This window comes from Prionailurus viverrinus, chromosome A2, assembly GCF_022837055.1.
Source record: "Prionailurus viverrinus isolate Anna chromosome A2, UM_Priviv_1.0, whole genome shotgun sequence".
NCBI classification, from domain to species: domain Eukaryota; kingdom Metazoa; phylum Chordata; class Mammalia; order Carnivora; family Felidae; genus Prionailurus; species Prionailurus viverrinus.
This window is the reverse complement of record NC_062562.1, coordinates 33,193,230-33,207,551: the sequence shown is the minus strand read 5'-3', so window position 1 is coordinate 33,207,551 and position 14,322 is coordinate 33,193,230. Positions and strand designations below refer to the sequence as shown.

Here is a 14,322-nt window from a genome sequence, read left to right as displayed (position 1 = left end):
AATGAGTGTAGATTTGCTATATATCCTTGGCCCTATTTACAGCCAGGGAAGAAGAGAAGAAACTTTTTGGTCAGACTACTGCAAAGTGGAGGCGTTACCCTCTTTATCAACTTTCTCTCCTCCCCTAGCCCCAGAGGGCATGTCTTTCCTCTTCTCTCCAGTCTGCATCCCGCTTTTCCACTACCAGACTGCAAGTCCCCTTTAAGACTCGGAGGACGCCTCACCCTTTCTCCTCCCAGTCCCCCGCCCTTCACACCTTGGGTGGGAAAAGAGAGTGGGGCGGGGTGGTCGGAGGGGCGGGATCATGGTGAGCGCACCAATGGCTCTCCAGGCTGGTCGTCCTGGTCTCCAGCAGCCAATGAGCAGCAGGCAGGGGGCGTGGCGGGGCGCTGTTGCAAAGCATCCAACGTGGGCCCGCAGAAGGCCGCGGGGCGCGGAGCCCAGGGGGTGTGTGAGGGCGAGCGGCCGGGGGTGGAGCCTCGGGGACCCGTCGGGGCTGGGCCGCGGGGAGGCGAGAGGCAAGCGACTGATTGTTCCGCCGCGAGGTCGGCTGGGCTCTCGCCTCGCTGAGGAGCCGCGCACAGCCCGGAACTGCGCGCGCGCGCTCTGCCTAAGGCGTTGGGACAGCCAGGCGCACGGGGCCCTCGAAGCAGTGCGGGGGTGACCGTGCCGTCCAGCCCCGAGTCGGCTGCCGGGCGCTCCGAGCCGAGAGGAAGATGCATTCGGGCGCACAGCTCAGGCTGCGAGGCTGAGCGCTTTCTGTGCAGCAGAGGCAGCCGCACTGCCCTCGGCCGGCGGCGGCGGCAGTTGGCGTGCGCGGGGGCTCAAGATCCGGCCAGGAGCGCGGCGGGAGGACGAGGAGAGCCGGCCGAGCAGCTCTTGCCTGGATCCGTGGGCTTCGCAGCGAGCACAGCCGGGTCGGCCCGGATGGGCGCGGGGCTCGCGGCCCCAGCCGGGCGCTGCGGAGCGGTCCGGGCACCGGGGGCCCGCTGAGCGCCGGAGCCGCGGCAGCGGGGGAAACTTGTGCGGGCGGCCATGCCCCGGCGCGGAGCCTAGTGCCGAGCGGAGCCCCCGCGGACCAGCCGGTGCCTGCGGTCGTCCGGGACCTCGCAGCCCCCGCGCCCCGAGTTCGCCGCGCGTTCCAGACAAGATGGCGCGGCCGGTCCGGGGAGCTTTCGGGGCCCCGCGCCGCTCGCCCTGTCCTCTCCTGTGGCTGCTGCTGCTGCTTCGGCTGGGGCCGGCGACGGCTGCGGCCGGCCCGCGACCGCCCTGCGCCGCCGCCTGCACTTGCGCGGGGGACTCGCTGGACTGCGGCGGGCGCGGGCTAGCAGCGCTGCCTCCGGACCTGCCCGCCTGGACGCGGAGCCTGTAAGTGCCGCCCTTCCCCTGAGCCCCGGGGCGCTGTCACTTGGGGACGGGGAGGCTGGGGTGCTTACCCGGGAAGGGCGTGCGGATTGAGGGGCGTGCCTGTGTGTGTGTGTCGCGGTGGTGAGATCGTACATGGGGGTCCGGAGGGGAAGAGTGTGCCTGATGGGGGTGTGGAAGTGAGAACGTGAGTGGTGAGGGTCCCGGGGAGAAAAGAGTGTGCCTCGTGGCGTTTGGAGGTGAGTGAGCATAGGTTTTGGGGTGTAGAGGTGAGAACGTGGGTGATGCGGCTCCATGGGAGAAAAGGCTGTTCCTCGTGGGGTCTGGAGGTGAGCGAGCATAGGTTTTAGGGTGTGGAGGTGATTGCGCCCGGGGCCTGAGGGCGATCTGGGAGGTAGAGTCTGAAGGTGAGGGAGTGTGAGTGAAGAGTGTGGAGGCGAGGGTGTTTGTGCGTATGTGTGTGGGTGGAGTGGGAAACATCTGGAGGCGAGAGTGTGAGGAAGTCTGTCTGGGGTCTGCGGGTGTGTGTTTCTTTTTTTCCTCTCCTGTAACCCAACTCTTTGGTGTCTGAGCTCCTTGGCCTTCCAGTGGGTAATGAATGAAGGTGACTCTTGGCTCCAGTCTTCCATTTACATTATTTATTAGCGAGAGTGCGCGTGTAGCAGCCTTCTCCTCCCCCAGGACCCCGTGGCCTGACTTGGCTGTGGCCACGGTGGAAGGTTGCCTTCCCCTTCCCCGGAGCAGCCCTGAGTTAGGGGACTTGGAGAGTTCCTGGATCTGTGATTGCCGGGGGTGCTGGTCTCTTTCCACCTGATGGGCATTAGGGAGCTGTGTTTCCAGACCCTTCCTTTTGGGCTTGATGGTCCAGTAGGGTGGAGCCCACACTTGAGCATTTCTCCCCTGTAAAGGGTGCAAATTACTTTTGGAGTTGTGTTACTTCAGGAGAGGGTGCCAGGGACCCTCAAGCAATGATTTAAGCTGTTTGTTTCACCTGAAAGACGTTCTTTTCTGTGTTGTCACAGTTTTGGCCTATCAGGACTTAGTGGGACCCTTCTTACAGGAGAGTTGGCAGGAAAAAGCTGCATTAGACTTCACTAAATATGGTAGAATATAATAGCCTTTTTTCTACTTTTAAGAAATATGGTCCTGAGTCAAATCCTATCGAGTTATAGGTAATTAGCATCTATGCAGAACTATGAGTACCTTCCAGAAAAGGCCGAGCTTGAGTCATCTGCTGTTTAGTTGGATAATTGGACGTCTTTCCTAGAATGTAGAGGGGCACAGGAGTGTCCTCAGACAGGACATTCAGTGTTTGAAGAAGGGACAACTGATGACATAACTTTTAACCAACACCTGTGGCTTGAGCTAAGAAAAAGTGGCCTGGGTATCTGGCTGCTGTGAAGGGGAAAGAAGAAAAGTTGGTTCCTTTCTCACGTGAAGAGCCGGTGCCTCTGAAAACGGGGTGCAGATCTTTAACTCGCATCATGCTACATATTGCCTAAGGATCAAGTTCTTCAGAGTTCTGAGGCTGGACTTTTGTTATGGTTAGCTTTTCCCCTGCAATTTTCTGCTTTTTCTATGTGATTCAGTGACTTAGTGAAGACCAGTGGTCATAGTGGGGGGTTTAATAGAGGCAGTGGCTGTTAAGTAGTAGGAGGGAGATAGAGCCCAGCCTTGCCAGTAGGTAGTATTTCATTTACTTGGGGCAGTCTGAGGTATTGTGGTTTTTCCTTTACGTTTTCTTAGGCTAGTTTTTCAAGTAAAATCACGTGGGCAGAATCAGAATAACTTCTTGAGTGTTCACCTGTTGGAAGAATGACTACCAATGCCATATGTTCATGGCATTGTGGGGAAGGCACTTAGCTCAGAAGTAGTGACTTTGCAGACAGCATAGGGTGTCCTGCTATTGGCACTTTCCTGTGGTCACAAGATCCACTTTGCCTTGTCCTTTAATTTTTGGAGCAAAACTACTGGCCATTTTTTTGGCTTCCTGTTGCTTGGGAGTGACATTTCACATGACATAAATACCTTTTAAATTGCAGGCTTGTCTCTTTTACTCACACATCTGATGACCAGTAAATACCTAAGTGGGTATTTTGAGCTTCAGTCGATGTGATTATGCTGATTATAGTGTTAACTGATTAGATTTTGAGATGTGAATAGTGATTTCTGATTAGTATGTGTTAATACCATGTTCACTACAAAATGGGTATCTTTTGGAAGATATTTGTAAAGTCATTTTTCTGGTTATAGAAAAATGAAGTGTGTTGTAGTGTGTGTGTGTGTGTGTGTGTGTGTGTGTGTGTGTGTGTGTGTGTGGTGTTTTCTAGACCAGATTTCTCCATTTAAATCATTAGTCTTATTCTGAGTTTTCTATCAGGATAGTTATATGGTTTATATTCCTGGCTGTGATTCAGCAAGACTTTAGGAAAAGTCTCTGTATATAATAAAATAACATATCTTGTAGTTTCACCAAGTTTATACCCTTAATCCATTGTGTCTAGAAAATTGCTTTGAGCTCATTTATAACCCCATGAACTAGATTTACTGCAGCTAGTTCAAACAATTTCAGGCTGTGGGTTTGAGATAGAAGGGGACCTGTGGTTTTATGGAAGTTTTTGTTGTTTTGTTTTTTGCTTTTGTAAACAGTGCATCTGATTTTGGAGTTGCTCCTAGGCTTAGCGTAGGCAAAGTAAAATTTCTTACTAGTGAACGTAAATGCAGTTTGAATAGAAAAAATGGAATGGCGCTGGTAGAAGGGAAAATACATTCATTCCTGGGGCCTCAGGATAACTTATTCAGCACAATAACTTATGGTTGTAGTAGTTGAGCCATAACTGAGTCTGCCATCCCATGACGTAGGTGAGATTGGCATAGCCCGACCAGCACATTCATAAATAGCACCAAGCACTGCCAAGCCTTATTCCAACTTCCCAGAACTTTAGAAGAAGTTGAACTTCTTAGAACTTAGATGTTTGCTTTCTTTGAAATTATTTTTGAGAGCATGGCTTCAGAAGCTGTTTAAGCAGTATTAAATACAACTTACCTTAGACTCTTACCTGTGCCATGAAGTTGAGCACAGTAGGTTGCTAGTTTAACTGTTCTGGGGGCTGCATGGTGGCTCATGGCATTGGGATAGGAAGGAGGGCAGGCCCTGGAGGAACAAATCTGGGTTTCCAGTGGTCTTTTTTGTGGAGGGAAGACAAGACAGAGCTTTTTAAAGTAAGGACTTTTCACTCAAGGACTCCGAGTGTGGTTATCCTGAGCCACGTTAAGATGAGTGTATTGATTTGGGTCTCTTTGTGTTAGGTCTCCTTATGCCAGTGCAGGACCAAGCCAGGGGCTTAAATCTAACCTTGTGGGTTTGGCTCCAAAGTGGTGCTCAGGATTGCATTAGAAAATAAGCACCAGCCCAGGTTGCCATTGTAGTTGTGAAGCAAAGAGGGCCTTTGTCTTTCAAATTTTACAGCTGTGCTGGAAGGGCCAGGTGTGCAGAGTGTTGTGAATTAAGGATTTGGAAAATACTTCCCATCCTGTTTATGCAAATTAGATTTAAAGTAACGATGACCAAATTGTTCCAGAACCTCAGCTAAGATTCGCGTATGTGTGTGTGTATGAGTGTGTGTGTTTTGAGAAGTTGATTATTGTCAGGGTTGCCCTGAGGTCTTCCCTTCTGCCCGTTTTCCTTTTTGTGGCTCTATGTAAAACTGAAGAACTCAGCAGACCTTCGCCATCTTGTGATTTATGAAGATGGGCAGCGGTTGTTTGGAATAGGGAACCTCAGAAACACAGGTTAATGGCAGAAAATCTGAAAGGTAGCAAGTGCTCTCAGAGTTTGAGGAATAATTAGTTTGGGCTCAGGGTCCTTGTCTTTGCAACAAGTGTCAGAAGCCTGGCCTGGCCTCACTTCCCCTCCCTGGTGAAGCACTTGTCTGTTACTAGATCTCCGATACCTGTTTTGAAAGTAAGGGAATCTGGCAAATAAAATTGGGTGCCTTGACAGAAAGGCACACTATTGAAGTCCCTCTGATGTGAAATTATAAGCATCAAATGTAATTTTTGAATACTGTTAAATTACGAATTGTACAGAGACTCCCACGTCCCCATAGAAGTGAACTGTGTTGGCACACAGTTGCCCCTTGCCTTTAGGATACGTCAGAACTGTTCGTGGCCTCTTTGCCAGGGACTATTTTAAAAAGCGATGTGCTCCTCTCTTTCCATAATCACATTTGGTCGCTAGATTTCACAGGGTTTGGGCTTTGGAATGTGTTGTCAGGAATAATTCATCATCTCCAAAAGAGAAGACGATTCAATGCAATGTAATAAGAGCTGGTTCCTCCTGGATGTCCTGATGCCCCGGTCCTCTAGCTCCGATCGTTCAGTTAAGGGTTTCTCTCCCTGCAGTGTTCATTTCTTTGCCTGGGTTCCCCACGCAGCCTTCCCTGAGCACGTTGGGATGGCCTCTGGCTGACCTTTTCTCCCTGAGACACCGTGCTCACAATGAAAGAGCCTCTCCCCCATTCTGTAGAAGTGTCTCCTTGGTGCAAAGGCTTTTCAGCATCCTCCCTTTCAGGGCGGACAGGAATGCGAGAGAGCCACTAGGGTTTTTTTTTTTTTTTTTTTTTTTTTTGTCACTTAACAATGCACCTGGCCCAGTTCTGTGCACCTGCTAAAGCCCTGAAGGCCTATGAGCCAAGGATGGGGAAGTTGTTTAACATAGCCTATGGTTATTTTAAAAGTGACATCCAAAGGAGAGAGAAGTCTGGAAAAGGGATTCATTGAATTCAAAGTCTATAAGTAATAATGGATGTTGGTTTTACCAGGGTCTTGTCTTTTCTTTTTTTCTCATTTGTTTAAAACTCAAAAGGATTCTTCTGACTTACCCCATGGGTTGAAGAACTGTAAGTTTCATGAGCAAGCCTAATTTTCAACTCCTTTTGAATGAGCTTGGTGACATTTGTTCTCTGGGGACCTTCCCCCTACTCAGCAACTGCAATTTGAAACCCTGGGGGTCTTTTAAAAGCCAACAGGACTCTGGGCTGTGTTAATATTCAGAGCTGTTTACAATGGATGCAGTTTCAAAGGCTGAAGACATTGTCTTGAGACAGGAGGGAGGAGGCGGGGAAGAAAAATTCCCAGGCAGAGGAGGGGAAATATCTAGAAATCCCCAATGTTCCTTGGCCTGTGGGAAATTCAGGGACTGTTAGTAGTGTTTGGTGGTTTGTTTTTTGTTTTAGTAACTTAAGCATGACATTGAGTCTATGGGGTCTAGTCCATCTACCTCATGGTTTCAGTTCATGTTGTGTGTCAGTGATGTGATTGTCCTCTGCTTTTGTATCAAGTTGAAGTGTGAGAATGAACAAGAAGCTCAGATCTGTTTGTATCTCCCCATGCAAAGAAGTACGACTTTAAAGACCAGAGGTTAAAATTTTCACAACCGTTTACCCTCTTGGAACCTGCTCTATCTATCTATCTATCTATGCATCTATATCTATCTATGTATCTATGTATCTATATCTATCTATCTATCTATCTATCTATCTATCTATCTATCTATCTATCTATCTATCGGGTTTAATAGTACAGACTCACCAGTTAATTGGCCAATTCCGTGACTGTGGCTAAGAAAGTTTCTACTGAAAAACTTTATACGTGACCATTGTTGTCATGAAGTGAAATGAATAGATAAATCAGGATTGTCAAAAAAAAAAAAAAAGAAAGAACATTGTGATTTGTGTATGATATAATTGGAAGTTGCCAATTTGTATCCTAGTTTTTGTTTGTTTTTGGAGGGGGGTATGCTTATGAATTTTTCTTATCCAAAGGGTTTTTGCCTTATGTATTTCTATATTATATAATCTAATTTTTAATATGTGGTTCTTATCCAAGTATGTTATGCGTAGTCTTCTGAGACACAAGCCATAAGCCTAACTGCTTACAAAAGTTACTCGGTTTCTTAAAAAGCTGTTCCCCTAGGGGCGCCTGGGGGGCGGGGGCGCTCAGTCGGTTAAGGGCTAGACTTCGGCTCAGGTCATGATCTCACAGTTCCTGGGTTTGAGCCCTGGGTCAAGCTCTGTGCTGACAGCTCAGAGCCTGGAGCCTGCTCAGATTCTGGGTCTCTGTCTCTCTCTGCCCCTCCCCTGATACTGCTCTCTCTAAAAAGTAAATAAATAAACATTAAAAAAAAAAAAAGCTGTTGCTCCATTTCCCTGGGTTTCATGCTCATGCTCTCTGTGTCCTGCCTTTAGTTGTTCTCTTTGTCCTCAAAATGAGTGTTCCCCACTCAGCTGGACCCTGGGTCTTGGGGTGGGTTATTGGTGGGGAAGAGATTGGGCGAGGGTGAAGCTTTCTTCTCTTTCACTCCCGTTAGATATGTGGATGCCTTCATCCCTGGTGATCACACCCAGCACATACCCTTCTCTAGGGAATAGTGTTAAGATTAAAATTATTTGTAGGGGCCATCCCTGGGTCCACCACCCCAGAGCTAACATGTGATTTGGGGCAAATCTCCTTGTTTCTACAAAGGGGATCCTAATATTCTATGTGCAGGTACTATGAAGACAGATAACTCATGGGTTTAGCCCACTTTGTCGATGTGAGTCTGTCAACTCGCTGGTGATTGCGGAGCACAGCTCGAAGGTTAAAGCCTTGGTAGTAACTCAGATTTTGCATCTTCCCATGGCCAGACCCTCCACGTCAGATTTCCTGGTGACAGAGGCTTCCTAGGAAAAGTTCCCTTTTCCTATCTGAAGGGCTTGTTTTGGAGTGGGCAGGTGGCAGGGCTCACATCCCACTTGGCCTTCTCTCATGAAGTTTTTGGTGATTTGTAGAAAGTGAAACAAGTAAAACTTCATGTGCCCTTGGGAATCGCGGAGCAACCTGGCGGGAAGCTGTGAACAGTTGCAGCAAATTAACAAATTATGCAATTAGCAAAAATTATTGAGGTGGTTTATAAATGTATTCCAGTTGTGCAAATACTTCTGTCAGTTTAGCATTATCCTTTGGGAGGTGGGTGTGCGAAGGAGACCGAGAACTGAGAGGCCCTTAAACTAATAATTTTATCCTATTATTTCCCTGGTTTCATTGAAACTGAGCCCTACTGAGACGCAGGTCACGCCTCTTAGTCAATGGCTCGGAAAAATGCAGGTGCACTCCTCCAGACAGGGGTTAGGTTACAGATTTTGGGGCCAGCTGAATCCTGCGCTGTACCCATTTCTCTTTGGAAATGTTTGAGGATGGAGGAGGGGCGAGGGGAGGTGATTGTTGGGTTGTATGCAGAGAGCTGGAGAACTCTGACATTTTTCATGTGTTTGGGTTTGTCTGCAGTTGTATTGTACGGGGACATGGGTGGTGAGCACAGGGTCATTTGAGGAATCTGGCAAGGATGCTATCTGAAAAGACATTTGCTGTTGATCCTTCTGCACCTGTACCTGCGTCCCTTCCCCAGTGAATGGCCACAATTCACAGCCTTGCCCACATGAACGGCTGCGATTGTTGGCGTCTTTATTACTATTTAATCTAGCATAACCGGTAAAGCCCATTGTGTGAACAACCAATCCGTTCATCTCTGCAAGTCCTAATACATCTTGGTTTCCTTATGAACCAGGATGCAGGTTCCAATCACTGCTTGTTCAGTTTGTTTTGGCAAAAGGTGGCATTCAGAGAGTTTAAAGAAAGCATGGCCTGTCTCTTTTTAAGCACTTTGCATTGATTTTTCTTTCAACTTTTGTGGTGCATAGATCTCCAATCTAAGATCTGCAGGGTTTCGTTTTGTTTTGTTTCCTCAAGGTCTCATTATTAGGAAGAAATGAGGGAGGGTCTGTCCAGCAAGCAGAATTATCTAGATGTTGAGAAATGAGGTGCAGATACTGGAGGCAAGTGCTCCCCCTACCCCACCCACTACCTGTCCTTTGCTCTTTGTACCAATTTATAATCTGTCATTCAAATAACTTGCCTCTTATTTTAGGGCGGTTTTTAAGAAATGTGAATTTGAACAATATTTGAAAGAAATCATTTAAGTGTTCTTCTGAAAGGAATTGTGGTTAAGCTATATTTACAGAATGTTTATTGAGCACATACTGTGTGTGCTCTGCATTTATATGTTCTTGGAACAGAGGTGGTTTTTTTTTTTTTTCCTTCTTGTGGGAGGTGCTTAGAAAGTTCTTTTGTCCTAGCGTCCTTTGCCGGAGGTGTGCAATTCTGATGAACTCTGTTCACTCCCCATGTAGCTCTTTATTGGGATGTTTCAACTGTGCTATTAATTGCTGATTGGAAGCCATTAGTGAACAAACATGATTTCAAAAGTGTAATTTAAAAAGTGATTTCAGATATTGTTGGTTAACAGAGGGGTAATTAACTGTTGGTTGTAGTTAAGTCTTGAGTCAGAATTGAGTTAACTGTTGTTTACTTTGCAAGGCCTGACCCTCCAGCTGGGGCTACTTGAGGCTGCTTTAAATAGAGTTAGAGGCACCCTATAAGAAAATCCTCCAAAAGCGAAGAACTCGGTTCTTGGAACCCTCTGTGCTTGATTTCAGCTTCACACAGACTTGAAAATGCTTTTCTTCAAGTAGCTGCAGAATGGTTTTGTTTTGTTTTGTTTTGTTTAAGTCCATAGTTTAATTTCTCCTTAGCCTTCGCTGCCGTTTTTATTTGGGAGACCCTTTCAGGTTTTAACGCTGAGCATCACTTCCTTAGGAATCTGAATGGGAGTTATGTTGTTCCCCAAGTTCTGTTCGCTTATCGTGGTTTATGGAATTATTTCCATATTTCTGAAAATTGAATTCAATTTCGATTATGGAGTGGTCCGTGGTTTTTAAAGCTGTCCAGTGTGGTCCGGTTAAACTCATGGATATATTAGGCTTAATTAAATTTATATGATATTTGATTAGATACCATCTTACAGCGAATTCTACTTTTAGAAAAGTGGAAGCACATGCCAAAGGGTTTAAGAAAAATCTATGGGTGGTAGAAAACTGACAATTGAGAAATTTCGACTATGCATTTAATTTCTGTTTTGCAAATTGGAATAATTACATTCTTTTATCCAATTTCAGCAGCGTGGTACCTCGGTCCATGACCATACGTCTTGCCTAGGTTTTAGTTTGCATTTTACTTTTAATTTGGGGGCTGCTCAGTGATTTCTTCTCTCCACCTGGGCTGGTGTGAGTTTCTGGCACACGGGCTCCCAGTGCTTGCAAAACTTATAAACAGCCAGAGGAACTCATTGCTTCCAGGAAGTTGGTTGATGATGCAGAAGCTGCAGCTTGGAGGGGATGGGGTTGCCTTCTGCCTTGGGAGGACAGGAGGTCCAGAAAGCAAACTGCAATGTTCTGTAGCTGTGAAAGCCTGCCTCATCTCAAATTCCTCCGAACATTTCCTCAGAGATGGTGTCTGTGTAGGACTGTTGGCCACGGGCATTTGACCTCACCGAGGGCTGTGCTTTGCCCAGGAGAAAAATCCGGAACCCTTCTGTGGACATTTTTGGGTGCTTTCACAAGTTCCTTTGAAACCGTACTTAGAAACGATTAAATTATATTGAATTCCAGACTGTCCTAAAATAAGACTGGCTGACCTCAAATATTATTTGCTGGGGGGAGGGGTAGGGAAATTCAGTATATGTGAAATCTTGGAATTCAGTACATCTTTCTGGACAGAAAGGCTACATTTCATGAAGCTTCATAAAGGGGTTCCTTACCAAAGAGGGATAAAAACTATTGAACTGAAAGGAAACATTAATTTTCTTAAATTCTGAAGGCAGAAATGTAGTAGGCTGAAAATTAGCCCATGGCTGCGTATCAGGAGACCTTGGGGTTTTGTTCCAGCCCTGCCCCTGATTCACAGTGTGACCTTGGGCTAAATAATTAATTTCCTTCCTATAAAGGGATGTACGATTTCTATGACTCCTTCTTTTCAGGTTTATGATTCCATCCTAATTGAAGCAAAGAAGGAATAAATAAGCTTACTGTTCATCCAATGGCAAGTATTAGAAAACGGAAGTGTGTGTATAACGTACTTACTTACAAGTAATCTTTGCCTGTTTGGGGATTCTGAGTGGAATCCTCAGATGCATACACAGGGCAGCAAAGGCTGTGTGCGTAGAGACACTTCAATGAGTAAGACTTTAGGTTTTATCGAAACAGAGCAAATATTCCACGGTATTTCTTTCTTTGACCATTGCCTCTTTTTTCCCTTTGGAAAACCCCAAGAAAACTATGGAAGCTAATGCAGACCTATTTTACATCTTTGATTGAGCTTTTTAAGATTTAGATCAAAAAAGGCACAGAAATTAATGGTACGGTTTTCCGAAGAGTTGCTTATCTCTGCTTTTCTCGGGGCCGCAGCATCTCAAGCAGGCCTTCCGTGCATACTTGGGATGAGTGAAGTTGTAAGTGAGGGTACTGCCTTAAATTTCTAGATGGGCCATCTGTGACAGATTTAAGTAGTAATTGCCAAAGGAAAGGCAGTGAAACACCACCTTGTCTGTCTTTTCTGAGCCGGTTCGTCGTGGTGGGAACATGGTGGGTATCAGAGCAGCTTTTAACTCTTACCAAGAGAGATGGTTTGTGTGTATCTTTCAGGGTAGAAACCCAATGGCCTAATATCTAGAGTCCCGTGGCTTGGTTTCCCCGATTTCAAAGTCTGTCTCTCACTCTTTTTTTTGGTTGGGTTAATACAAAGCCACCCATCTGCCTGTGTCATCAGTTTCCTCTTGGTCAGATGCTGTTCTTGAAAATTGTGAGCCTGTCACCATTGGACTCCTTAAAAGACTTTATGTATCGTGCAGAATCTAGAAGTTTTTATCTTCTGTGTTGTGGCCATCTCCCTTTCTTCCACATGGAGTTTATTACTGCTTTCAGTGAACCGTCTTGGGCTTTTCTCTTCCCTCCACTCATTCTTTGTCATGTAAATTGTCATGAGCCGGAACCTTTGGATTTTTTTCTCTTTTTTTCTTTAGAACAAATCCTTGGAATGTGGAACCTTGTTTGGGGATACAGCTAAAATGCAGTGAAGTTGGGAGGCACAATTAGTGGTTTGGAACTTCTTGACAGGAAGTTTAACAGGAATTAGGGGACTACTTTAGGACTAAAGGAAATAATCCAAAGAACTAGAATTTTTTTTTAAAGCGTTCTCCTTTTAAGACTTAAAAATGGCCTTTTTTCATGTGCTTTCTGAGATCAAAATAGACCAAATAATCTTCCCATCCTTCTGAGCCTCTTTTGTTAATGTCAGACATTCTCTGTTTTTCACTTGACCTCATTCACTCATTATTTATATATCTAGTCCTCTCTCAGGATTCTCAGAGTCTCTCAGGTTAGTAAGTTTTCACACATCACTGTCTTCTTCCTCCAGTTAGATTTGAAAGCCTCAGGGATTGTTGAGTTTCATGTACCAAGGGGCTCCTGGTAATTATTTGTTAATTGACATGTGACTTTCCTTCTTGGGGCTTGGTGCATCTTTTCTGGGCAGAAAGGATCCCATGTTATCATTGTTTCGTAAAGGGCTTCTGATGTTTACCTCCAAAGTGTGATTCCTCCTGATTGACCTGTGTGGAGGACTTAACAGAAGTGTTTTTAGATTTTAGTTGCAAGGAGTCAAAGGCCATTTTCTTTGTGTTGTGGATCTGTTTTCCTATCCAGCATTAGCTGACGTGTAAAGGGATAGTTTCAGAGGCGAGTGCTCCTTGCAGACCTTCTGTGAAAAGTCATAGCTTGGGTTTTGTCTGAATTTTTAAAAACTGTTTATTTTGAGAGAGAGCGTGTGAGTAGAGGAGGGGCAGAGAGAGAGAGAGGGAGAGAGAGAATCCCAGGCAGGCTCCACGGTGTCAGTGCAGAGCCGGACGTGGGACTCATTCTCAGGAACCCTGAGATCATGACCTGAGCTGAAATCAAGAGTCGGACGCTTCACTGACTGAGCCACCCAGGCGCCCCTGGTTTGTCTGATTTTCTGTGGCAGGGTGAACTTTTGGAGAAAATGTTGACCTAGAACAAAAATTATGGATGGTCCTCCCTTCCTTTCCCCTTATTTTCTCCTTTCTGCTTGAGAACCACTTCAAAGCATCAGATGTGTTGGTGCCAGACGCCATGCAGTTATTGTTAAAAGAATTTGGAAATATAATTGAAAACAAACTTTGTTGAGCCGAGTAGATCCAGGCGAGTTCTTATTTTGAGGGAGAAGGGAATTCCAAGTTTTTCCTCTATTTGGAGCTGATGTCTCCGAACACTTGTTCTGCGAGATGAATCATCTGTGAATTCTACATCTGGGAGTTATATATTGGGAAATGGCATTCTTTTTAAATGCAGAAGAAACACAAAAGCTTAAAGTTACAGTGTAGTTGGAAAATTCTAGTCAGAGTTTAAAAAAAAAAAAAAGCATTGAGGTGAAATTGGCAGAATCGCTGGACATGAGCTTGTGATACCTAAAATAGACATGCCCATGTATGGAAAGCAACATGACAGCCACGCTTATTTATGGGGACCCCTCCTCTTTGTTTTGAGACCCATGAGATTTAAAAAAAAAATTGTGTAAACATCAGCTAATTAGAATCATTAGTTAAGGCAAATGGGACTTGAGTCTGAATTTATTGATGCATTTGTCTTGAACACTTCAAGTAAGCTCAAGCCACGTTCAGCAGCACAAGGCCCAGAACAGTGTAGTGTTCCAGGGTCTGCTGGGGAAGATAACGACGCATCCCCTTTGTCTACAAAGCCCCCTTTGTTCCACACGCGTGGTTGTAGTGGGGATGAAGCGTGGGGATGAAGCAGCCATGTTGTTAGGGGACACAGTGGTCAGAGGGGTGGCTCTGGAGTCCAAGCTGCCTGGGTGATCTTGGACAATTAGCTTCCCTCTGACTCGACTTCCTCTTGTGTTAAATGAGGGTAATTGTAGCGCTAACCTTGCTCTGAGGGCGAAATTGAAATGACGTATCACTTTCAGAGGAGAGTCTGACACATCGCAAAA

At 45.8% G+C, this 14,322-nt stretch overlaps 1 protein-coding gene across 2 annotated transcripts in view; it reads left to right on the top strand.

Annotated features, from left to right (window-relative positions):
- Positions 1 to 490: 490 nt before the first annotated feature.
- The window catches only part of LRIG1 (leucine rich repeats and immunoglobulin like domains 1), a 114,939-nt gene continuing 101,107 nt past the window's right edge, over positions 491 to 14,322 (top strand). For both annotated transcript variants that reach the window (XM_047840278.1, XM_047840288.1), the window contains exon 1: positions 491 to 1,368. In XM_047840278.1, the coding sequence (XP_047696234.1) occupies positions 1,151 to 1,368 (218 nt within the window). In that variant the 5' untranslated portion in view covers positions 491 to 1,150. The remainder of the gene's footprint in view (positions 1,369 to 14,322) is intronic.